The sequence below is a fragment of the Rhipicephalus sanguineus genome, chromosome 1, assembly GCF_013339695.2.
Source record: "Rhipicephalus sanguineus isolate Rsan-2018 chromosome 1, BIME_Rsan_1.4, whole genome shotgun sequence".
Classification (NCBI taxonomy): Eukaryota; Metazoa; Arthropoda; class Arachnida; order Ixodida; family Ixodidae; genus Rhipicephalus; species Rhipicephalus sanguineus.
The window spans coordinates 316,869,377-316,896,169 of record NC_051176.1 but is presented as its reverse complement, the minus strand read 5'-3'; the positions used below and the strand labels follow the sequence as shown (position 1 = coordinate 316,896,169).

At 50.0% G+C, this 26,793-nt stretch overlaps 2 protein-coding genes across 7 annotated transcripts in view; both read left to right on the top strand.

The window, feature by feature from the left end:
* Nucleotides 1-300, top strand: part of LOC125756928 (uncharacterized) — a 120,258-nt gene extending 119,958 nt beyond the window's left edge. Inside the window, exon 2 of the mRNA XM_049411990.1 lies at nt 36-300. The gene's annotated coding sequence lies outside the window, so the exon portion shown is untranslated. The remainder of the gene's footprint in view (nt 1-35) is intronic.
* Nucleotides 1-26,793, top strand: part of LOC119379463 (uncharacterized protein ZK1073.1) — a gene marked incomplete at its 3' end in the record, with an annotated part of 493,970 nt that overhangs the window by 87,647 nt on the left and 379,530 nt on the right. For 2 of the 6 annotated variants that reach the window (XM_049411986.1, XM_037648766.2), the window contains 2 exon segments: nt 6,174-6,209; nt 13,383-13,412. In XM_049411986.1, coding sequence (XP_049267943.1) covers nt 6,174-6,209; nt 13,383-13,412 — 66 coding nt within the window. 6 annotated transcript variants of the gene reach the window in all.

Sequence of the window (26,793 nt, the reverse complement as noted above, 5' to 3'; positions counted from 1 at the left end):
TACCGTGCCCTCAACGCACGCACCATCCCGGACAGGTACCCCGTCCACCACATACAGGACTTCGCCCATCGCATTCATGGCTGCCACGTGTTCTCCGTGCTAGACTTGGTGAAGGCCTACACACAGATACCCGTCAATCCGGATGACGCCCCGAAAACAGCAATCATCACTCCCTTTGGCTTGTTCGAGTTTCCCTTCATGAGCTTCGGCCTGAGGAACGCTGGACAAACCTTTCAGCGCTTCATTGACGAAGTCGTCCGCGGCCTCGACTTCTGCTTCGTTTACCTTGACGACATACTGGTATTTTCCCGCGACGCCGAAGAGCACTACACGCATCTTCGTCTGCTGTTCCAGCGCCTCGATGACCACGGTCTACTCGTGAATGCTCAAAAGAGTACGCTAGGCGCTTCCGTCGTCCACTTCCTCGGCCACGAAGTTTCATCTGAGGGAACTCGGCCCTTACCCGAACGCATCTCTGACCTGCAAAGTTACCCTCAACCCACCACCGCTAAAGACCTTCGCAAAGGAATGCGGTGCAGAGGAATGCAAAGCCGCCCTCTGCACCGCCACGCTTCTCACCCATCCCGTGCCAGACGCTCCCTTGGGACTCTTCACGGACGCATCTGGTTTCGCCATCGGCGCCGCCCTCATGCAACGCGTGGACAACACCTGGCATCCCTTGGCGTTCTTCTCCAAGAAACTCGCAGCTCGGAAAACGGCCCCTTCAATCGCCAGTTCCGCTGACGAAACCACGACAACCGCCCCGACAACTTTGCCAGCCTACTACAGAGAACTTCTGGCGATATACGAAGCAGTGCAACACTTTCGCCATATTCTCGAAGCACAGAATTGCACCATCTATACCGACCACAAGCCTCTTACCTACGCCTTCTCCCAACGTCGCGACAAACTCCCGCCTGTACAGCAGAACCAACTCTCGTTCATCGCACAGTTCACCACCGACATCCAACATGTCAGCGGGAAAAACAACGTGGTCGCCGACGCGCTTTCACGTGTATCAGCCATCAGCTCTGTGCAGATAACCGCGGACGTCCTCGCCGAGGCCCAGACTACAGACCCCGAACTGCAGGAACTTCTCAAGGGCACGTCCTCACTACAGCTGCAACAAGTCCCCATTCCAGGGTCGACAACCACAATCTGTTGCGACATGTCGACAGGACGAAGCAGGCCCTATGTGCCCCTGGCACATCGCCGTGGTCTTTTCAACCAGCTCCACAACCTCAGCCATCCCGGCATACGCGCCTCTACACGCCTCGTGGCTGACCGCTGTGTCTGGCCCTCCATGCAGCGGGATTGTCGTACCTGGGCGCGCTCCTGCATTCAATGCCAACGCGCTAATGTCACCAGGCACGTCACGTCACCGCTCGGAACATTCCCTCAGCCCTCTGGTCGGTTTGAGCACGTCCACCTCGACATCATAGGACCCTTCCCCCTGGCTGGACCCTACCGCTACTGCCTCACCGCCATCGACCGGTACACTCGATGGCCCGAGGCATGGCCCCTCGAGGGAATCACCGCGGAAGACGTCGCCTCAGCATTCTTCACCGGCTGGATTGCTCGTTTCGGCGCCCCCGCCGCGTAACCACCGACCAAGGACGGCAGTTCGAGTCGCATCTTTTCAGGTTGCTCGGGCTGACCATCGGTTTTGAACGCTTAAGGACCACCAGTTACCACCCCTGCGCCAACGTTATGATCGAGCGTTTCCACCGACAGTTCAAGGCAGCCATTATGTGCCAACCGGACTCAACCTGGCTCGAGGCCATCCCAGCCGTCATCCTTGGTCTTCGCGCCACCTTCAAGCCGGACATCCACGCTACACCAGCAGAGCTCGTCTACGGGGAACCTCTCCGCCTCCCAGGTGAATTTCTCGCTGCACCGCCATCCAGTACTACGACGTCAGATCCCACCGACTTCGTCGCCCGGCTCCGTCGCACCATCGCCGCCTTACGCCCGTCACCTGCAGCCCACCACAGCAAGCCTACACCGTTCGTGTTCAAGGAGCTAGCATCGTGCACGCACGCTTTCCTCCGCGATGACACCGTCCGCAGGCCTTTCCAGCCACCCTACAGCGGACCCTACCTGGTCGTCCATCGCGACGACAAAAACTTCACTCTGCGCCTGAACGGGAACGACGTCCGCGTCTCAATTGACCGGCTCAAGCCCGCATACATCGCTGCGAACGAACCGGGCAGTGCCACTCCATCCACAGGCATCTATCCACAGACGCCGACGTCACAGCCCGCTCCTTTCACAACACGCTCTCGACGTCTGGTACGCCTCCCAGATTTCTACAGACCCTGAGGGCTCTGCACTCCGCGGGGGGGTGATGTGGCGACACACTGCGCACAAACCGGCGCAGACACCGCCTCGTCATTAGCCAGCTCGGCGTGACCTGGCCGCATGCTGCACCACGCCTCCGATAAGGGACAGCGCCACCGCAGCGTCACCGGAGGCTGACGTCACCGACGGCTGTTATAAACCCGAGCTGCTAAGCTCGGAGATCATCATTCCTTCGCCACCCGACTAAGCGCAGCGTCGCTATGCTCGCCCCGCTGCTACTACTACGTTAATAAACAGTCGTTATGTTTTATGTTGGGATGCGTCCTTTCACCGACTCCGCATCCCACATCCTTTTTTGCCTGTCTGTGCTCCCGTGATGCCTCACGTCGCTTCTCGATCGCCTCCCGGATTTCTTTGTTCCACCAACTTTTTGGCTTTCTCTTTCCTTTCCAACAAATAGTTTTCTTCTCTTTTTCCATTTCTTTCATGATTACATGTAGCAGCTCGCTATACTTCCAGTCTTTGCCTGGTAGTTCGTCTACTTTTTCCTCGACTATTGCGGCTATATTTGTTATTTGTTTGTCATTTAGATGCAAGCTGCCAAACTTTGATTCTATGTTCTTATTTTCAGTTTTATGTCCCATTTGTAATATTATGCGTTTATGATCACTACCCAAGCTGTTAATGCCTTCCTCGTCTATTCTCATCTCTCCAAGTTTGTCATATATTCCTTCTGTCATGAGACAATAATCAATGCTCGATTGCCTGTTTCCGACTTCCCACGTGATCTGTCCCTCACACTTAGGCCCCACGTTAACTATCTCAAGACTATGTTGCTCGCAGAGATCTAGCAATAACTTGCCATTGGTGTCTGCATAACCGCCAAGGTCATGAATGTGAGCGTTCATGTCCCCTAGAAGGATTATTTCGGCATCATGACCAAATTCTTTAATATCGGTGCTTACACAGTGAAAGCACAGTGAATGCGCCCTCTTGCGGTAGCCGGGCGCGCGAGGCGATACACGTTGGTTTTGCTGGGGAGCGCGGCGATTGGGACAGCCGGAGAGAAACACGCCGCGCGCCCGCCATCTCGGAGGTCATGCAAGCGGCTGAGAAAAAAAGTAACAGGCCCCGCGCAAGGAATCGAACCGATAACGGCGCGATGACGCCGCGCAGCGAGCGTGGGCGCTTAAACCACTCGGCCGCAATTGCCGATGTTTCGCTTGTGATACGCAAGGGTTTATCAATATAGCACATGCATTTGAAGGACCCTGTTTCAAAAAACGCGTTAGGGAACAATGCTACAACAACTGCGGCAAGTTAAGAATGCCTTCAATCTAAAGCTGATTGTCAGGACTACATGTGGCCCCGCCACGGTGGTCTAGTGGTTATGGCACTCGACTGCTGACCCGAAGGTCGCGGGATCGAATCCCGGCCGCGGCGGCTGCATTTTCGATGGAGGCGAAAATGTTTGAGGCCCGTGTACATAGATTTAGGTGCACGTTAAAGAACCCCAGGTGGTCGAAATTTCCGGAGCCCTCCACTACGGCGTCTCTCATAATAATATGGTGGTTTTGGGACGTTAAACCCCAGATATTATTATTATTAGGACTACATGTGCTTTAATGACTATTAACATAACTGTCTTAGTTTTATCACATTGCGCGTTTTTCTGTCAAAAAACAGGACAAAATTTTCATCGTTTCGATAGACTCCCATTGTGCGATCCTTAACTCATCTAGGAACAAAATTGAAGCTTACTACGGCATGATCGCTGCAGTGTTCTGGTGCGTTTCTGTTCCCAGAAGCACTATACGCTTAATTATTCGCGAAAAACTCGCTTGTTTCATTGAAAACGCTCTAACGTCGCGCCGCCGCCGACAGGGGCCGTGGTTATTATGTGTCCAGAAAAGCCGCGTATGAGAGAGCACATCTTCTTCGTTTTCTGCATAGAGCGGGCGCGGCCATATATTCACCAGAAAACAAAAACATTGACAAGAAAACAAAAACATTGTAGCTAGCACCACTAGCAAGAATAAAGAAAAAGAAAACTTGAAGACTTCAGAATCGACCCCACGCATTACGCAACTTTTGTAAAGTGGATTGGTGCCGTACATCAGGGCATCATTGTTGCCATACATCAGGGCTTAAAGTTCGGCCGTTTCCTGATACCACGAAGTCATATTAAGAGGCATTCAAAAGGAGGTTTAATGTCCTGTCCAAAGCCTTCAATGCTCGCAGGTGCCAGGTTGTACAGCCAATATGCAGATAGCTGAGGCGAGCGCACGGTAAACATTCTCCACCGAAGATCGCAATGCCAGTGGGATCGATAGGCTAATAATATCTGGCGTTTAACGTCCCAAAACGAGGATATGATTATGAGGGACGCTGTAGTGGAGGGCTCCGGAAATTTCGACCGCCTGGGGTTCTTTAACGTGCCCCTAAATCTAAGTACACGGGTCTCAAATATGCGATCGATAGGTTGAGCATGCACCCGATTCCGTGCAGCACATGTGTGATTCAATCGGCGCTTTCCTGACGGCACCGCTCCCTGCTTTTTAACACGGAGTCCTTTCTTTAAAACATCCAAGCGCAATTACTTCATAGCTTTACTCCGCATGGTCTGGCATTGCGCTTCGCATCGTTCCATTATTCAAATAGAGGCATCGCGCCTCATGAGTAACAACCACCTCATGTGCACTGTAGCTTCGCGAATTTAGACGAGGCGACCAACTGTAAACATGTTAGCGTTAACTGAAGGCGTAGCGACATAAATGGAGAAGTAAAAACGCGGTGATCGTTCTGACACTGCCGTAAACAAAGCGCGATTCCTTACCGTCTGTGTCGAACAGCAGCAATCCACCGCCGCCGTCTCTCTTGCTAGGGCAGCAGCACTGGAAACTTGCAGAAGTGAGTTCCTGGCGAGCTTTCGTACGTATCCGAGCAGCCAACTACGCAGCAGTTGTTTCTGGGCAACGCTGAAGGCTGACAGAAGCGTTAAATTGCGATGGAAGACGCAACTATCGCGGCAACCACCGCACTCACATTGACGCTCACGGAAACACTGATCGAGCGAGCCCGCCTATGCTTCCGAGCCGTGGCGACAGGCGGCGTTGTCGGCGCTTTGCGCAGCGCCTATACTGAAGTTTGAAAACATTTTGTACAACAACATAGCAACAATTATTCATGGAAAATGTGATCCGTTATCCGTGACGCTTTTTCCGGGAAATATACGAATGCACTGCCTATGACAGGGAAAGAGATTGCGGACAAAGTACGGCGCGCAAACAGTGATGGAGATGATTGTTTGCCTACTCAGGGCTCATCTTTTACCAGGATGACAGAATAATACCACTGAGTAGCGTTTTTAAAAAAGAATACACATACTTCCTGCGTAAAGTTTTGTGATCGCATTCCACGACGTTGTTGGGCTGCGCACATGTGTTCGACTGTGTGTTTTTTACTTGCCAAGTCTTTCTGATTCGCTCTCATTGAAGTATTTATGGCCTACTAGTGTATTTATAAACGGGTCTCGTGATTTAATTTTGCGCTACACTATGTCAATCGCTGTCCAGAATTTGTGCGTTAAGGTGGCTTTTCGCCATTCCTTTTTACTCAACTGTTCGTAATCCTGAATAAGGTAATAAGTTCGCGCATTCGGCGTTTTATCTATGTTTATTACAGCAACACCGTTCAAGCGAAAACAAAGAAATACGTGTGTTCGGCCAAACGCACTTCTCGGCCGATGCCTTACTTGCAAGTGATCTGATACGCGTTTCAAGGCTTCCGATGGTCGTCTCCACAGTTGACTGTTCCGGTCTATGCCAAGCTCAGTGTAGATAACCGATTTGTTCTTTCTGTTCTCTTTTTAGGAGGGCCCCCCTGCGTCCAGTAGAAAGTGCCTAAGGGTAACTACGTCATCATGCTTGCCTTTGTCGTGAAACAAAAGGCTACACTCACGTGTTCTGTTCAATGGCATGTGCCCGATCTTTCCCGAGACCTTCAGATTGCATCCTCTGCACAAAAGACTAACAAAACGCTCACATCCTCCGTGCGCTCACTGTCTGTTGTTTCATAATGTCATGTATGTTTGCTCGATAATGAACGAATGTGTCTGCCATGACCGACTAACTACGATGACCTCATCCATCCATATTTTGGCCAGCGAAGCGGTGGTGTCACTTGATCTGACAGACAAATATGACGTGGCCTTGAACGGCTGAGCAAGGTGTTGGAGGCTTTTTCAACAGCGGACCTGTCAGAGCCGGGTAATCTGTGGACTGGAAAAATCAGTTGGCGCCACAGGAATTGGGCAAGCCCCATGAGAGCATTTATGGGAAACGTGAATGCGTTGCTGGTAGGCAGGGCAAGTGAGGGTGAGTGATGCGAGGAGGTGGGAAAGAGGTTGATGCGTAGCATAGCCATGTATATTATTGCGATGGGTCGGCAAGTGAGCGTGAGGGAGAGGGTAAATCATGTACATCAAGGGGGTGGGAAGAGTGATGTGAAGGTGAGGAGAGAAAGGATGGGGTATAGCATTGCAAAGGGTTGCAAAAGGGAACTGAGGCTGAGGAGGAGGGAAAGTAGGGCAGAGGGTAAAGCATTGCATAGCCATCTATCGTATGATACAAGGGGGTGGGAAATGGAGCTGTGGGTGTGGAGGACTCATACGAGGGTTACGAGGAGGCACCTCCAGCTACCCTGTTTCCTCGGCCTTCGCACCACCAGTGGGTAGCTGCCCCAGTTTCATTTACAGCAGAGCTGTTATGGTTTGCCGGGTATCGTAGATGGAAAATTATCGTCATGATGAACCGGCACGCGCGCTCTTCGTCCACTTCATCGTCGTCCTCTTGTTCTTCTGCTTCGCTCACAGGACGCGTGCGCCGATTTTTCCGGCGTTGGATGCAGTAAACTTTATGGGCGAGAGAAGGAGCACAGAGAAAAATTCTTAGCGAAGCGGGATTAGAGCCCGCGTACACACGATCCGAAGGCGAGCGTGCTAACCAGTCGACTATCCAGGCACGCTAGCAGAACATCCCTTTATAGTATAGTATAGCAAGGTGAAGGGAAGGGGAAGTGAAGGTGAGGAGGAGCGGATAACAAGAGAGAGAGAGAAGGAAACAGTTAGGAAGAGAGAGGGAGGCAAAAAGGCGAGAGAACGACTACTGAGGTAGAGAAAGAGATTTTGCTAAAACTGCTGCTTGGGCGAGTTGCTTCATGATTTAGGGTAAATTTACAAACGCAAAAAAACTAAACACTTAAGAAGGAACGCACACACAGCGCTGAACTCACAATTGATTTATTACTTCGAACGCAAGGCCTTTTTCAAGGCACGCGTCGAAGCAACAGAAAGATAACGTGATGAAAACGATGATGATGAAGCGATGAAAAACCACGTGACAACTGCTTGCCGAAAAAGACAACCAATCATAGGCAACAGCGCAGTTGAAAACTCTTAAACCACAAAGTACACCCCTGATATATGAAAGAAGTGAAAAGAATAATTGATCCTAAGATCAACCGGCAAATACGTTAAATCCAGAGAAGCCAAGGATAGCCACACCAGGAAGATAAAAAAGATCTAAAAAAACGTTAAAAACTAAAATGAAACATAAGAATTCTATAAAACACGCCGTAAAAACAGCTATTAAAAGGACATGCGCCGTAGGTAGCTTACTCCCTTATTTCAGAGGGAAATAAGGAAGTAATAAGGAAGTAAGCAGAGAAAGACATGGAAAAAAAATTACACCATCTCCCCCTACAGGGGACCATGAGGCGATGCGAAGCCGGAGCACTTGCACGATCGCGTTCCGTTGGCGTTCGCTGGGCATGCTACCGACCTCGCGTCGTGGAACGCGAAGAGGAACACTACGCGCGTCGTGTCTTCCCTCTAGCCTGACCGTTAATTCTCACAGGGCGTGCGGGGAACGTCGACAGGCGCGCGAGAGAGAGGCAGCGTAGGAGAGGAGAGGGGGATGGGACGCGCATGCGCTGGCCCTCATCGCGGCGCTGCGCAGGAGAGAATTTCGGCATGTCGAGCCCGCATTTCAGAGGAGCCAACCGAGGCAAGCGCTGGACTGAACGCGCGCAGCGCTCTGCCATTTGAAGGAGAGGAGACTAGAGGAGGAGAGTAGCGTATGCGCCGTGAGAGCAGAAGCGAGAACGTAGGAGAAGCGCAAGCAGGTGCTGGTGAAGAAGTTGAGAGAGTAACGCGCAGCTGTTGGAGAGAGGGAAGGAGGAGAGTCGCGCATGCGTAGTGTGAGTGCGGACTACAACGCTGCGTGCGGATGACCACGCCGCGTTACATACCCCCGAGCAGGAGACACTTCGCATCTAAAAAGAAGGAAAGGAGATGACTCTTAAGGGCTCTTTTTTCTTTGTTAGACCCAATATTAATGAGAACTAGCAGACAATAACGCCAAGGAAAGTATAGGGGGTGTTATCTGTAGTATTTAGAATATAAATGTCAAGAAAGTAAAGTGGATGAAAAGATAACTTGCCGCCGGCAGGGACAGAACCTGCGACCTTCGAATAACGCGTCCGATGCTCTACCACTGAGCTCTCCGAGCAGGCAAGTTATCTGCATCTCATGCCCACTGACCTGGGCTGTAGACGTCAAACATGGTGCTGTCTTTAAAGCAAACCCCATTTGCTTTTCCATTGCTTTATAGACAGCACCATGTTTGACGTCTGCATCCCAGGTGAGTGGGCATGGGCTGAAGATTGTTGTTGCGAATGCTTCATGCCGCGTGAGTTACGTCGGCGAAAAGCTGGTGGCCATACAAAATTTCAAAAAAATATTTCTCATGTTAAAAAAAATGATACCCTTTTGTAACTTTCCCCATGTTCTGCTAATACATAGTGCTTTCAAATGAAGTATCGTGCATATTTTCAGTCCGACCACCAAGGCAAGTTTTTTGACGCTGAATACAGCGCTTTCGCAATTTTTATTCAGACGATCTGCTATACCTTTAGCGACTAAATTATTTTTCTTTTGTAGTGTGTCGAACAAGCCACCAGTATATAATTAATTTCTACCCTTTGAGTTTTCCTTGTTCCTGGAAAAAAATATCAAACTTTGCAACTTTATTCAATTTTGCTCGTGCGAGAAGCTCTCGAAGAATCGATATACAAAAACAAGTCATTATTTTTACAGTTACATCACTTCATTGGCTTGCCGGAAATACTATTTTATCGAGTGCATCCCATAAACGTCCTTTGAAAAAAATTGTTGTTTGATGCCCTTTAGCTCAGTCGGCGCAAAACTAGACTCACAAATAGGCGGGAAAATTTTTGGCAACAGAAATAAACGAGCAGAACGAGTTTTGAACTTAAGAAAAACGTGGAAATTTTTTCAGCCATATCTGTGATGGTTGGAAAAGCGCTGGATGATTTAGCATGGAATGACCCTCCTCTAATTCCCCGTTAAAACCCGTTCATTCTGGCTCCGGTGTAAGATACGAAGGGCCGTTTGGTCCCCACAAAATAAATATTCCTAAGAAAAAATTTTTATTGGCGGGATTACTTCAGTGCAAACCTACTTCACTTTTCTGCATAATCACAGTTAACTTCTAAGTACTTTTCCTACCGCTGCACCAGTTTCTTTGGTGCCTCAGCGTTGAAGTTCCCCGCCTGGAAATTCTTTGCTGTTTGAGTTGGTCGGTAAGCATTTTTGATACCGACCTTGCACACTCTTAGTGGTATTCGAGCATTTCAGATACAGTCGTACCAATTGTAGTGCGGCCGACAACAGCAGATTCATCCGACAAACTACAAACTGTCCGCCGTCGATCTAATCGCAATTGCCGGTCCACTTGTTGCACAGTTTCATTGGTGTGGATTCTGGGCCTGCCACTCCGCTCTTCGTCGTACACATTTGCGTTGCCCTTTGTGAAGTCTTGACATCATTTTCTGACCTTTCCATCACTCATCACTTTAGATCCATAAGCTAGGCACACAACTGTCCATAAATTTGAGAAGTTGATGATGCTTTTGCATGCAAAAATCGAATTACCGATCGCCCTTCACAACAGGCGGGAGCAACGATTTTCGCAGACATTGTCGTTTGCATTCCCCTAAAAGCAGACGACTACGGAGCCAGAACGAGAACTTCAGTACCTTCGCGAAGAATTAGCAGATTGCGCTGCACAAATAAATCTTTATTCTGACGTGTAAATATTGAAATGTTTGCAAACCGCCCTTACTTTTTAAATAACCCTCGTATTTAGGTGGGACACTTCTCGGCTTGCTTGCGAGGTGCGTTCGACCCGATCAAGCAACAACGGCGCACTTCTGTTGGTCAGGTAACGGCAGCGGATATCTATCGGTGAGACGACGCAGCTTCAAGCGAGAAAATGTTTCACGTAACCTTCCTATAACAACCGACATTGGCCGCACGTCGCTCGCGAGCGAAAAACGCGGTATGTGGTTCCAGCTTGAGATTCTAGCGGGCCATAGGCGCGTTCGCTGACTACAAAATTCGCACTTCCCGCTAAGCGCCGGTTTCTACGGCAATGTCTTTCTGCCTTGAACCTCTATCGTCCCGCCGCTAGGCATGCGCTGCCGTCACCGAACCAACTTTATCTGGTCGATCGCGTTTCGCTAGCGTCCTGACCTCTTACAGCGTGATTATGGCATAACTTAAGGTTCTCTACTTGGCCCTCTCCGGTTTCTCATGTATATTCATGACTTGCCTGAATGCATGGCCCCTAGTATTCAGCTACATGACGATTATTCTCTAGTTTACAGAGAAATTACTGGCCAAAATTATGTTACGATCCTTCAAATTGATATCAACTCTGTATCTAATAAAGGCTGGCTGATCTAACTCAACCAAATTCAACGTTTTCTCTCTACTTGCTCCACAACTCCGCTCTTGAATGCGTAGCGTCCTATAGGTGCTCACAAATCTAGCACTCTAACCATGTTAGCAAAATAAGTAGCAATGCTAACCGTCCGTTAGGATACATCCGGCGCAACTTTTCATCTCCTGTTTCTAAAAACTCCTCCTTTACAAAACTTTAGTACTATGAAGTACTTTACTTTCTATAAAACTTCTTTACAAAACTTGAATATGGCACTTCATTTGGGAGCCTTCCACTCTGCTCTTGAGCAAAACGATTCTGTCGGCTGTGTTCTCGAAAACTGCAGTCGTATCGCATTAAAAGGGCCCTGCAACACTTCTTAAGCATGGTCAGAAAAAGCTGCTGATGGCTAGCCGAGATTATTGAGAACGTGTGAGCCAAACATTATAGCGCAGCACGCGGCCTGGAATTTACAATTAATTCTCAAATCCAGCTAGAAATCGCGCGCTTTTCTCTCGACAAATGATGCCATAAACCCAAATAACCGTGCCCTAAACACAAAGTCCGCGCCCATTGGCTGATTTGAGCTTCGTGAGCTGCATAGTGACCGCAGCAGGCCGCCACGTGCCCGCGCTGAAAGTATGTTCGAAGACAAAAAGATCTCAAGATCATGAGCTTCTTGCCCTACTCCCTCCCCCCTGCTCGCTGGTACGAAAGGAGAGAGAAAGCGCTTAAGGCGCGCGGATTCTACAACAAATTTTTGTGGGCAGTCAATTCGTGACGCAATGCAATCCTTTAATGAAGTCATTCGACGTGACTAACGCGTGTCGCCGCATGTTTTCTCGATTTTCTCGCCTGTGTTTTTCCCAGTTTATAGGCCCCGTGATTCACAATGACCTTATTCTTCCTCCATCATATATTTCCTCTCGTCCGTAGAAGGTAGGAGTAATCCGATGCTTAACGCAAACATGTAGTCTGTCATTTATTCCCCACACCTCACAGGACCGGAACAACCTTCCAGGATCAGTCACTTGCAGTGTTCATCATTCCCACTTTCTTAACGTTTTCAACACGTGTAGTAGTGTGCAACTAACCACTTATGTAGCTAAATATTTGGATTAATTGTTTAGTTTTTTTTTTTCAGGCTTCTACTTATCTTTTTAGCTAACGTTGTCTCTGTAGAACAAAGCTCATGTGATGTGTTCTTCTGAATGTTCCACTCCCCTCTGTAGTGTCTCTGGCTCTGAGGGTAATTCAAATAAATCAGTCAATGCTATTCAGGAAATGATTCAGCGCGAGACACTTAAGTATGCACGGTGCCATTGTGCCCATGCTGCCCTTGGGAATCTATGTGTGGCCTTCCCCTAGCGCTGTCACAACACAAATGAATTCAGGCTGAATTTCTCCGCATGCCATTTTAATGGGCGGCGGGCGCTATATACTCGCCGGCAATGATCCGTCGCCACTTGCTGTATGCACGCTGCTGTTCGGCAGTCCTAACCGTGCATGGCTTAGCCATGGAAAAGTCGACATATATAAACAGTGCAGCAAGCTTCAGTGGATAGAATAAGGGGAAGCTTGTGTCAGAGGGTTTGCAACGCGCCTACCACAATGTGGCAAAATGCAGACGGCCCTTTTCGACCTGTCCTTTATTCGAATGAAAAGAATTGTTGACAAATGCAGCCTGTAGAAAGTCCTAAACACATAGGTAAACCGAAGATTTTGGCCGAAAGTTTCCCATAACTGCTGAGAAATTGCGATGTGCGTATAACAAACGCCAAGCTGTCTTCCACCCCAGACATTTGACATTTGTTTTGCGGAAAACTGAGCAGTTTTCAATAACTGCATGGGACCTAATATAATTTTGAAAAATACTGTTGCTTCTGCATCTGTTGCATCATGTTGGATACCTCCTCAGAATTTCTTCCCCAATAGTCACTATTGAATAATGGCGACGGTCACAGTGCATTGCATGCATTAATGATGCCTTGCGCGACGAGCGCCTGTGCACGTGATGACGTGAAAGTGGCTGCCCGAGGCAGATGCTGTACTCATAGCAGTTACAAGATTAGACTGTGCTCACGGGCACAAGGAGAAACTCTGATCTCAGACGTGCTTGCCTTTCTGGTGGTATTCTGAGAGAGAGCTTGTCTTATGCTGGATGGGTGAGTTTTGTGTAGACATGCATTCAGAATGTCTGCATTGGCAGAGCCTATAATTTCTCGCTCAGTGGTCACCCCACATTGTGATTGATGGATCCCGTTTGCTTGCTTTCAGGACATCCAGGAGCATGAGGATTCTATGATGGTATGTATTGCCACAAAACACTCCAGTCTTGTGCTGCCTTTCACCCTGATATTGGATGGTGATGCTTTGCTCGTAATGAAATGTTTTTTGTAACGCCGCACTCAGACAAGCGCACTCAGACTCTATTCAAGGTGATGAATTAAAAAATTGCGAAGCTTGCACTACGCCGCGCAAGCCTTCAAAGGGCGTAACTGGACGATTCTGAAGACTAATCTGGTTGCTTCTCGGTTATTTCTAGGCCTTAACTAGGTGATGAGCTTGGTTTTAGCTAGGTAATGCTAGGTTATTTCTACGTTGATTCTCAGCGCAGAGAGGTTCGAGTTGAAACCACGCACAGTCACAGACACGACAGGGATGTCCAAACTCCAGAGGCAGAAACTCGTGCTGAAACCAAGCCTTGGCACCTCTCATAGATCTACGGGCCTGTCGTCGTTGGCGTAAGCCTTCCATAGCTTCGGGGTATTCTCGTAGCCCCCATTGCCTTTCCTGTTCCCTAGTGTTGCGCTAACCATTGCCTCCTTCTTTTGGACCACTGGTCAGCAGTGCGATTTACCCACTTTCTGTGGCACATACCCGTTTATGATGATGACAGTTTTCTGATAGGCCGCACGAATTTCTGCGGCACATACCCGTTTGTTCGGCTAACTGTTGTCTTCATTGCTGGTGGACCAGTGGTGGGATTTCCCCTATTTCTGTGGCACATACCCGTTTATATTTCGAGATAGCGTTGGACACATGACGGCTAGTTTAAACAGCTTCGCTATTAAAAACTCCGAAGCTCTGCTCACACTCCAATGCAGTATCTTGTAGCAGGTGAGAGACGCTGGATAGACAGTTCACTCTCGTGAACAATCGTAGCTTCACAAAGGCGAAGTCGTCGTTATACGGCGTGTGCGAGGTAACTTACAACACGGCTGTAGGTATTTCTAAGATCTGCCAAGGTCTCCTCTACCCACTCGGGCGCATTTACACCATTCTCTAGTCTGACGTATGCAAGATCCTACAGGCTGAGGTCATGCCTAATGCACCAGCAGCCTTCCATCTGTCCTAATCTCAGTGAATCCTTCTATTTCGGAGTGACACAATGGCTTTTGGCAAAGTATTACCAGTGAAGAAAGGTTAAACAGTGCAAAAGATACTGAACGCACAGAAAGGCGCACAAATACAGCGCTGCATCTGTGCGCCTTTCTGTGTGTTCCGTCTTATTGGTTTAATCCTTCTCAAGTATGAATCAAGTTGACCAAGCATTTGTTTTAGCAACATTTATTACCAGTGCTCTGATGGCATTCACGCGTTTAAGGTTTTCCAGCAGGAGAAAGCCACAAGCAGTAAGAACTTCCATTGACAGCCAAATATTTCAAACTATTGTGCTTTAAAGGGGCACTCCTCGTCCTCGTCCTCGTCTACGGCGTCCCTCATAATCGTAGTTTCTGGGCGTAAAACGACAATAGTTATTATGGAAGAATTCATGAAAACGTCAATGTTATTGATGTAGGTGCTCTAGGCACAGTAACATGCCGCCTGCTGGTCCTTCAAACTCCTTAAAATTTGAAAGAAGCCTGTACCCTTTCAAGTCCTGGAATTGTTTTCTTTCCTTTAAAACCTCTGAATTCCTTCAGTAATGCAGTCTGAAATCAACTAACCTTTCGGTCATCTTTCTATTGTAGTTTAGCATTGATCTCGGAAACTCGCCATTTTAGAAACAACACGTGAGTACGTTATTTGTACAATGGAATAGCGCGCAGCGTGAACGAAACACATAATGGTGCTGATTCACTCTTAAAATTAACCTCTAAAGTTAAATGTTGCTTTGTCAATTTAGTGGAGATGAGCTGGCTGCTCGTCCAACTGCAGCTAACGCCCGGCCGCCCAAGCGGGAAGGCCTTTTGCCGTTCTCAGGCCGCCGCGTGCAGGTATTCTCGCTAGCACACCTCAGGTTTCTATCGCCGTTCCACGAGTGGTTCCGGCACGAGTATTAACGCGGCAGCTTTGAGGAGCCCTTGACGCCTAAATTTGGGTTTTGGTGGCATTTTGCGTGAGCGAGAAACCCCGATGGATGCATAGAATAAAAAGCAGGGCTCGAGCCAGAATCGAATCCAGGCATTGTGCGTGGCACTCATGTGTTCCAACACAGAGCCATGCCAGTGCTTGGAACTGCTTCGCAAAAAAAAACGAAACAGGCGTCATGTCGGGCCTGGAGTGACGTTAACAGGTGTAATATCGCGTCGCAAAAACATAGAATCGCACGAGGTGCCATACCGCATGAATTGCGGTGTGTGTGGGTAGTTTAAAGCGGCCCACATATTTCAAAGGAGTCAGCCTTCAGTAATCATCAGCACAGCAATGCGTGCGGGTATCCTTTTACGCCTATAGAGATTTATTTCAGGCTGTATTGAATATACTGTGTTTAAATGAAATGCTTATCGACTTTCCTATTGTGTTTCGCAAGGGGAAAGGCCAACAAGTTTTTATTGTAAATCTCTTTTTGCGTGTCACGCGTCTTTTGAGTAAGCCACAAGGAATTATTGACCCGCTATCGACCGTGTCTACTCAGGTTAAATTGGAACAGTACAGGTGACTGGATATTCAACCTTCATTAAGTTCTATCAAAACCAGCTGCTATGCCAGCGTGTCACGCAATTGAAAAAAAAATGGTGGCTCCTAGGCCCTCCTAGCAGTCCCTAGGCGCCCGTCACTGACCAGACGGCCCTTACTCTTGCCGCCCCAGCATCGCTGGCACCGGCCGCCAGGAATGCCAAGAAAATGAGACGTTCGCTGAACATCTCGACGCGCCCAGTGCCTCTCTTTTGTGCACCTTTTCAACGAAGGCAACATAGGTGCGGCCGTAAACCCCTCTGGGGTGCTGGAAATGGGCGTGATCTCCCAAAAATGCGCTGCCGGGCCCGATTTTGCTGCTTCCGCTTGCTAGGCAGTGTGTTCTGGCACTAATGTCGGATCTCGCAAACCGCATTGCCGGGTGCATGTAGACGAAGGCTATTATTGCCCAGGAATCCCGCCAGCATTGTATCGATCTTGGCCCAAGGTTGGCAAACATTGGCAGAAATATTGGTCCTACGTTGGCTTCTGGCGTTTTGCTACACCTAAATGTGCGTTAGCCCAATACTGGAAGGCAATGATGGCGTATTGTTTGCAAAGATGGCTATAACCAATATTCTCCGTGGAACATATCTCCAATATTCGCAAAGATGGCTTTAGCCAACATTGCCAACCGTACACATCGCCAATATTGTATAAATATTGGCAGCTCTAATATTTTTTGTCAGCCTTTTAACAGACAGGCTGTTCTAACTCTGTGTAAAATGAACGGCATGAACGGGTATGTCCCGCAGAATTTGGGGAAATCCCACTACTCACCGCTTCGTCGTGGCCTGTAATAGAGAAAGAAGAAGAGAGACAGAAAGAAAGATGTAAAGAGAAAAATTCTTGCCAAAAAAATTCTTCACGAAGCGGGATTCGAAACCGCGTACCCCCGATCCGAAGGCCAGCATCCTAACTACTCGGATATCCAGGCACGCTAGCATAGCATAGCATAGCCTTGTATAGTATAGTGTAGCAAGGGGGAGAGATGCGATGGCGAGGAGGAGGGTAGTGAGTACAGCATAGCACAGGAAAATTGAGAAAGAGGCGCAATTCGTGCCTTGTTTGAGATTGTCTCAGAAGTGTCTGGCGAAGCGCTACTGTTCGATAGTGATTTTAATCTGCCGGGCTTGTGTTGACAGGATGATTATTGTGACATTGTTGCTCTTGTGCTGCGAACACTGAAATGAAAAAAGGTTGTAGACACATATGGTCTAGTACAGTATGTAAGGGAACCAACACGCGGAGGTAATATCCTAGATTTGTTGTTTTCGAGCTCACCTAATGTAGTAAGCTCTACAACTGTCGTGCCAGGAATTAGCGACCATTCGGCTGTTGTTGCGACTGTCAATACCAAAAGTCAACGATTTACTTCTTGCGAGAATAGAAAGATATTTTTTGATGATAAGGGGGAATATGAAAGGATAAACCAAAAACTGCTTCAGTACCTGCCTACTTTTGAATGCATAGAGGACGAATGTTAGACACAATATTATTGAGAACTAATAGACAATAATGTCAAGGAAAGTATAGGGGATGTTATTTGTAGCAATTAGGATATAAATGTGAAGAAACTAAAGTGGACGAAAAAATAACTTGCCGCCGGCAGGGCCCGATCCCTGCCGGCGGCAAGTTATCTTTTCGTCCACTTTACTTTCTTCACATTTATATTGCCACGTGCATTTCTTATTATCACTTTGGCTGCATTCGGTTTTCGTCCACAAAGACTGTCAGCAACGCTCAGCGCAAACTGCGCCTCATTGTTCGAGAAGCTTCCCGATTATTGTAGATCGTTTTGTTAAGATTGCGCGCAAGACGCGAACATTCGAGCTTATTCTAGAACTTCGCGACAACCAGCGATAACGCTGGAATATTCGACGGCACATCTATAAATGCCGACGCGCTTCACCGCTTGTCAGTTGATTGACGGTCGACGCTCTGCTCGCCGCTATCAGTCTAGTGCTGTAGTTTGCCTTTCAGTTTCCCGGCCACAAATTCGGCCAAATAAAGAGTTTCATCATTGACGTGCTGACTACTGCCTCCGTCGACGTCACGACCACGTGACATCTGGTGGAGGTGCTGTTCGTTCATGTTCCGGACGCCCCCGTCAAGCCGTGAACCCAGCCCCATTCGTGGCGAAGACACCGACACCATCAGTCGAGCCAGCCGCAGACTAAAATGGACTACCCCCCCCCCTAGTACGGACTCCTCCCGGACAAGCCAAAGGCGACGGCGACGAAGACAACCGGCACGACGACGGCCGCGGTGTCCCCAGCAGCAATCGTGATGCAGCCACCCAGAGAACCGCCGACCTTCCATGGATCACCACATCAAGACCCCGTGACCTGGCTCGAGACGTTCGAAAGGGTCTCAACATTCAACAACTGGGACTCCGAGGACAAGCTGCGCCACGTCTACTTTTACCTGGAAGACGCAGCAAGGACCTGGTTCGAGAATCGGGAGTCCACTCTTCGAACCTGGGACGCCTTTCGCAGCGCTTTCCAGGAGACGTTCACAAGCGTCTTCCGAAAGGAAAGAGCCGCAGCCTTGCTGGAGACACGGGTCCAACTTCCAAATGAAAGCGTGGCCATCTTTGCAGAGGAAATAACCCGGCTGTTTCGCCACGCTGACCCTGCCATGCCCGAGGACAGGAAAGTCCGTTTCCTCATGCGAGGGGTAAAGCAAGAGCTCTTCGCTGGTCTGATGCGGAACCCACCTTCGACATTCCAAGAATTCGCCTCAGAAGCGACGACGATTGAGAAGACGATGGAAATACGAACCCGCCGGTACAATCGCCGTTCGATTGAAGACAGCCCAGCTGTTCATGCCCTCGCCTCCGACTACCTGCGCGAAATGATCCGAGCGATCGTTCGGGAGGAACTGCGTAAGCTATTACCCTCACCACAGTCTCAAGTGGGTGCGATCGCACAGGTCGTTCGATCAGAAATCCAGCAGTCGCTGGGCAACCTTGAACCACCACTGCCTCAGCCGCAAGCCAAGAACTACCCTGCTGCAGCCCGACGCAACGCCCCCCCCCCCTCCTCGCCCACGTCAAGAAGCCGCGCCGCCGCAGCAGTTCGGCCGCCAGACGCCGTCGCCGCCATCACCACCGACGCCCTACCGTACTCCTGTCGCCCAGCGCTATGCCCCGCGCTACGCGCGAAGGAAGACCGACGTTTGGCGCGCCCTTGACAGCCGCCCGCTCTGCTACCACTGCGGGGAGGCCGGCCACACGTACCGCCGCTGCCAGTACCGACAGATGGGGCTACGCGGATTCGCCGTCAACGCGCCGCGCCCGCAGCCAGGCGAACGGCCTCGCGACATCGACAACTACCTCACCGGAACACACTGGCAAGAACGACGACCTTCCCGCTCACCGTCGGCCGGCCGCTACATGTCACCGCACCGCCGGCAGTACACTGGCCCAAACCGGGGCCGGTCGCCTAGCCCGTATCCGGAAAACTAAGGGCAGCAACCGGTGGAGGTGCGGTTGCAGTGCGACGAACTACCGAAGATCCTCCGCCGCCGACGACGACGCCGCGACGAAACCTTCAGAACAGGATGCGAAGCAGACGATGCCCTGACGACGAAACCTCGGTCCCTGAAGAAGACCTGTCGACGCGACGTAGAATCAGCGGGAGAAGCCGACCTAGCCGTAACCCGACGCCGCGATTTAACCGCAACGCAAGACGACGGATTAGCGACCTCGACGTACTATTCGACAGCCACAACGTCACCGCTCTCGTCGACACTGGAGCCGACTATTCCGTCGTCAATGGACCATTTGCCACAAGCTTGAAGAAAGTTAGGCCCGCTTGGCAAGGCCCCGAAATCTGGACCGCTGGGGGCCATCTAATAACTCCGGCTGGAGTCTGCACCGCAAGAGTCACCATCAGTAACCGGACTTATCCTGCGAGCTTTGTAATCTTACAGCATTGCTCCAGGGATGTGATACTTGGGATGGACTTCCTAAGCCACCGCGGTGCCGTCATCCATCTGAGGTCTGAGTCAATAACACTAACCTCAGAAAAAGCGCTGCCGCCACACACGACGCCAGAAAACCCCGTATTGAATGTGATAGAAGAGCACGTCACCATTCCGCCTCTCTCCAGCATCATCATTTCCGTCGGCACCGAAGAACCCGCAGACCTTGAAGGTGTCATCGAGGGCGATCAGCACCTACTTCTGAACCGTCAGATTTGCGTCGCAAGAGGCATAGCCGAGCTACGTGATGGCATACAAAGGTAGTGCTGACAAACTTCAGCCACGAATATAGGCACGTCAACATTGGTACGACGGTCGCCTACACCCACGAATTCGTAGACGCCAGCAATGCTTTCGCCCTCTTGGATGCTACCGAACCTGCTTCGACGGATCGACGAACCCGACCCGATTTCGACGTCAACCCGAGACTCCCGAAGCACAAGCAAGACCAGCTAAAAGCCCTGCTCCTACAATTCAAGGACTGCTTCTCGTCGTCGTCAAGAATTCGGCAGACCCCAGTCGCGAAACATCGCATCATAACAGAATAAAGTGCCCGACTAATCCGTCAGAGCCCGTACCGAGTTTCGACGCAAGAACGCGAGGCCGTCAAGAAACAGGTCGAAGAAATGCTACGCGACGACATTATCCAGCCGTCCAAGAGTCCGCGGGCGTCACCTGTGGTGTTGAAGTGAGGAAGAAGGATGGAACCCTACGTTTTTGCATCAACTATCGTCGCCTGAACAAGGTCACGAAGAAGGACGTGTACCCTCTCCCACGAATAGACGCCCTAGATCGACTCCACAACGCCAAGTACTTTTCGTCGATGGACCTCAAGACCGGCTACTGGCAAATCGAAGTCGACAAGAGAGACCGAGAAAAGACTGCCTTCATAACGCCAGACGGCCTGTTCGAGTTCAAGGTCATGCCTTTTGGTCTTTGTTCGGCACCCGTGACTTTCCAACGTGTCATGGATACAGTACTGGCTGGCAGACTTGCCTCGTGTACTTGCACGACGTCGTTGTGTTTGCCTCAAACTTCGACGAACACCTACGGCGGCTTCAAGCTGTACTTCAAGCAATAAAGAGCTCCGGACTCACCCTGAAGCCAGAAAATTGTCGCTTTGCGTACGAGGAGCTCTTGTTCTTGGGACACGTGATAAGCAAGTCTGGAGTACGCCCTGACCCACAGAAGACGGTCGCCATCGCTACATTCCCGCCACCTGCCGACAAGAAGGGCGTGCGTCGATTTCTCGGCCTGTGCGCCTATTACAGGCGGTTCGTCAAAAACATTGCCCGCATCGCCGAGCCACTTACTAGCCTTACTAGGACCGACGTCGAGTTCAAGTGGGAAACGCCGCAGGAGGAAGCATTTCAAGAACTAAAACGGCGCCTGCAGACGCCTCCGTTACTCGCGCATTTCGACGAATACGCCCAAACAGAAGTGCACACCGACGCAAGCAATGTAGGACCCGGCGCCGTTCTTGTGCAGAGGACTGACGGATTGGAAGGGGTCATGGAGGAAGGAATACGAAGGAGAGGCCCTATCGTATTTCAATGCATTGCGAAAAGTGTGGCGGAAGTGACGTCAGATTTATGGGGCAAACAAACCGGTATGGGGCAAACAAAACAGCAGACGCTCCGCGGCGTGCTCTCCGCGGTGGTTAGCTTCTGCGCAGATTTGTAGTCCCGGCGTAAACTTAGCGCGTATTGTGCGGTTCGCACGCAGTAAAGTGTTGCAAGCAGACGTTTACGAGGCTGTTCGTGCGTGGCAGGCCCGAGCGCGGCGTGCTGAAATTCTTCGTGGAGCGTTTTTGTGCAACAGTACAGAATACCGGTACGTGCCGCGATCAAAAACGTTCAGCCCCTGCATCATCCTATTCCAACTCACCTAGCAGTGACTTACGCGTTCTGCTGGGCGTTAGGCCTTCCCTTTCTCGCAGCCCGATTTCCCGATCTGTTGCTGGATTAGCGGTTCTTTGTTCGTGTATATGGAGTGAGCGTAGTAGCTATTCAGCGCAACGCCAACCTATAGTTGACGTAACTTCACGTCGAAAAGAGGACACCGCTGTATTGTATACGCGATCGTGCACGTAAAGTTTGTAATTCCAGTACGCACACAACAAGCACGCAGCGAGCGCACACCGCACAATACATACATCACGTAGTCCGATAACAACAAAAGTTTATTGCCCTTTCGTTGAACGACACAGCCTCTAAAAACGTACGATGCCTTCGGCGCATGTTATGTACGGCGCGTCAGACGCCAAAAACAAAAGTTCACGCGTGTTCTGAGTTGACACAATGAGTAAGAAGCAACAGAGCTCACAATCAAGAGCTTCGCATGCAAATACCATGCATTAGTGATCAGCAATGAAGCGAACGTGTACGTACACATGAAAAGTGGCACCCGGTACTTTCCGCAGTGCACGCGATTTGCACCGGGTATACGCAACCATACGCAACAGCTGGGCATTGCGTAGCTTTCCTAAAGAACGCACACAAGGAGCAGAATGCGTGAATCGACTGCGCTGCGGCTCCGCTTGCACGGCGAAAAAAAAAAGGCTCGAATCGCGCATGCGCTTGCAACCGACACGACGGAAATCGCGAAATGTTTCGAGGCTCTTTCGCTAGGAGGCGATGTGGGTGTTTGCGATGTGGAGGCTTCACGAATGTGACGTCAGGGCCTCTCCTTATTTTTCCTTCCTCCATGGGAAAGGGTAATCAGCTATGCTAGCCGGTCGCTATCAAAGGCGGAAGACAACTATTCGACGAGAGAAAATGAGTGCCTTGCCATAATCTGGGCTACATCAAAGTTTCGCCCCTACCTTTACGGCAGGCCCTTCAAAGTTGTGAGCGACCACCACGCCCTGTGTTGGCTAGCTAACTTGCAGGACCCTTCAGGTCGTCTCGCACGATGGAGCTTGAGACTTCAAGAATTTGACATTACCGTCGTTTACAAGTCCGGAAGAAAACACTCTGACGCCGACTGCCTGTCTCGTGCCCCCGTGGACCCGCCACCGCAAGACGACCAGGACGATCACTACTTCTTGGGAACCATAAGTGCCGACGACTTCGCTGAACAACAGCGATCCGATCCGGAACTCAGAGGTCTTATGGAATACCTGGAGGGCAAGAACGTCGTCGTTTCGAAAGTGTTCAAGCGAGCACTGGCGTCGTTTTTCTTACGCAACGGCGTTCTCCAAAATAAGAACTTCTCACCACATCGAGCCAAGTACCTTCTCGTGGTGCCTTCAGAATTGCGACCAGAAGTCCTCCAGACCCTGCACGACGACCCGACAGCAGGACACCTCGGTGTTTCCCGAACGCTGGCAAGAATACAAGAAAAGTACTACTGGCCGCGCATTGCCGCCGACGTCACTCGCTACGTAAGGACATGCCGATACTGTCAGTGACGCAAGACACCGCCAACAAGACCAGCGGGCTTTCTTCAGCCGATCGAGCCACCGGGGCGACCATTCCAGCAGATTGGGATGGACCTCCTGGGGCCGTTCCTAACGTCGACTAGTGGTAATAAATGGATCGTCGTAGCTACCGACTACCTGACCCGCTACGCCAAAACAAGGGCCCTACCTAGAGGCAGTGCCGCCGAAGTAGCGAAGTTCTTCGTTGAAGACATAGTTCTGCGTCATGGCGCCCCAGAGGTCCTCATCACCGACAGAGGTACGGCGTTTACTGCGTAGCTAACTCAGGCGATCTTGAGGTACAGCCAGACAAGCTACCGCCGGACCACTGCCTACCACCCTCAGACCAATGGCCTCACCGATCGGCTAAATAAGATCATCGCCGACATGCTGGCCATGTACGTTGACGTCGAGCACAAGATGTGGTATGCCATCCTTCCGTACGTGACCTTCGGATACAACACCGCTGTGCAAGAAACGACGCAGGTGACGCCTTACACGTTGCTCTACGGAAGGAGCCCAGTAACGACGCTCAACGAAATGCTGCCAACGGCCACCGACGAAGACAGTCTCGACGTCGCTGCCTATTTGTAACGCGCCGAAGAAGCACGACAGCTCGCCCGCCTACGGATCAAGAACCAGCAGACGGCTGACAGCCGCCGTTACAACCTTCGACGACGCCACATGGAATACCAACCCGGTGACCGTGTATGGGTATGGACGCCAATACGCCGACGGGGACTCAGTGATAAGCTTCTCCGACGATACTTCGGACCGTACAGGGTACTTAGACGCCTCGGCACACTCGACTACGAGGTTGTCCCTGACGGCATTACGAACTCAGCGGCGCCGTGCGCGACCTGAAGTCGTCCATGTCGTGCGCCTCAAGCCATATTACGCGCGTTAGTGAATCTGAGGACTGTACTTTTACTTATTGTTTATTGTACTTTCTTGCTTTATTGTTGTTATTTTTTGTTGTATGCATTGGCCACCCCCGCGTGTTCTGTTTTAAGCATCGGGACGATGCTTTTTCAGAGGGGGACATTGCCACGTGCATTTATTATTATCACTTTTGCTGGCTTCAGTTTTCGCCCACAAAGACTGTCAGCAACGCTCGGCGCAAACTGCGCCTCATTGTTTGAGAAGCTTCCCGATTATTGTAGATCGTTTTGTTAAGATTGCGCGCAAGACGCGAACACTCGAGCTTATTCTAGAACTTGGGCGACAACCAGCGACAACGCTGGAATATCCCACGGCACATGTATAAATGCCGACGCGCTTAACCGCTCGTCAGTTGATCGACGGTCGACGCTCTGCTCGCCGCTATCAGTCTATTCCTGTAGTTTGCCTTTCAGTTTCCCGGCCACAAGTTCGGCCAAATTAGGAGTTTCATCTGTGACGTGCTGCCTTCGTCGACGTCACGACCACGTGACAATATCCTAATTGCTACAAATAACACCCCCTATACTTTCATTGGCATTATGGTTTGTGAGTTCTCATTAATGTAGTGTCTAACAAAAAAAAAACGAGCCCTTAAAAGTAATCTTCTTTCGTTCATTCATAGCGAGGGTCTCGTTCTGGCAGACTTGATGCCTTCAGGTAGTATGCGAGGGATTATTGGTCAGCTGCCGGTTCGTAAAAAGGTCACGTGCTACGTGACGCTAACAGGCAGAAAAAAGAGTGTTCCACACTCGCCGCCATGGCTGCGATCGGCGCCGACTAACACCCCGAGGTTTAAATGCACATATATACCCCATAAAGTGGACGAGAGGATGACCGCCGCCGTAGCTCAGTGGTACAGCATCGGGCGCGTTATTCGAAGGCCGCAGGTTCGGTCTCTGCCGGCTGCAAGTTATCTTTTCGTCCACTTTACTTTCTTCACATTTATATCCTAATTGCTACAAATAACAGCCCCTATACTTTCCTTGGCATTATTGTCTGTTCTTATTAATATTGTCTCTAACAAAGAAAAACGAGAAGTCATCTTCTTTCCTTCATTGAGAGGACGAATGTGACATTCATGAACTGCGGAATACGTTCAAAGTGAAATTGGATGAGCTTCCGTAGGAACATATATCGAATGTACATTCTTCCAAACTTAAACACCGTAAGAAACCTCATCAATCATACGAATTATACAAAAAAGGAAACGGATTTTTGCGCAGTATAAGAAAACGAAGAGCAAGGCTCATTATGAGAGGTTGGCACAAATAACGCTTGATTATAAGCTCAGTAGTAAGATCGCAAAAGAAAACTATTTCAAAGGACTAAATGAAAGGTTGAAAACCAATCCTAAGCTTTTTTGGAAGTATTTAAAGGGGTGCGGATCAAGTGACCTGGGCATTCCAGAAATCGTTGGCAATAACCAAGTTGTCACGGATGACGAAGCTAAGACAACATATCTAAATGAGTTCTTCCGTTCAGTATTTCTTCCAGCGCAGTCCGACAGTTTAACGACCCCTGTTAGCAATGTGCCGCCTATGGCACAGGTGGAACCCAGCGTGCCCGGTATCAAAAAGTTGTTGGAGCAGTTTGACTAATTCAAGGCAGTTGGCCCTGACGGTATCTCACCTCGCGTGCTAATTAGCGCTGCGCTGCGACTGTCTCCCTTTATCTTTTTGTTATGTCTACGCAGTAGCTCTGCGCCAGTGAACTGCCTTACGACTGGAAGAAAGCACACGTTGTGCCAATTGAAAAAGGTGAATCGAGAAAAGATGTCCAATATTGTAGGCCCGTTTCCCTGACATGCATATTATGCAAATAACTTACCCAGCTATAATGAATCAGCTCGCAGTGAACAATATCCTAATGAAAGAACAGGATGGCTTCCGTAAGGGCTTGTCCTGCACTAGACAACTTGTAGAATTCTATCACGATTTAGGGTGTGAAATTGATGCTGAACGCCAGATAGTTTGTTTTAGGGGCCAAGCTCCTTATAGCATCACCTGGTCGGTCGCCGCTCCGTCCGGCGTTCCCCCGCCGTCGCGTCTCCCGTATCATTCAATAGATGGCGTTGTCACATAGAGATGCATGCAAACTGCAGTTGGGTGACGATATAATAGATGCGCTGTCCCATAGAGATGTGTGCAATATGGCGGTTGGGTGAATGCACGCTCGATGGCGTTATAGGTGTCGCTGCTCTCAGTTTGGCTGCTGCGCCCGTTATCTCTCATTCTCCTTGATCGTCGCCGTACGTGGAGGAGTGCGCTTGCCGGATCGTGCTGCTTGACGGACCATGGACGACGAGGAGCGCCGGGTGCATAAGGCCGAGGTGCGAGCTCGAGAGGCTGCCGCCAAGCGAGCGCAGCAGTAATCAAAGCGGCGTATCGCTTTCATTACTGCTGGGCAAAACCACTGAACATTTCACGGTGTAACCAT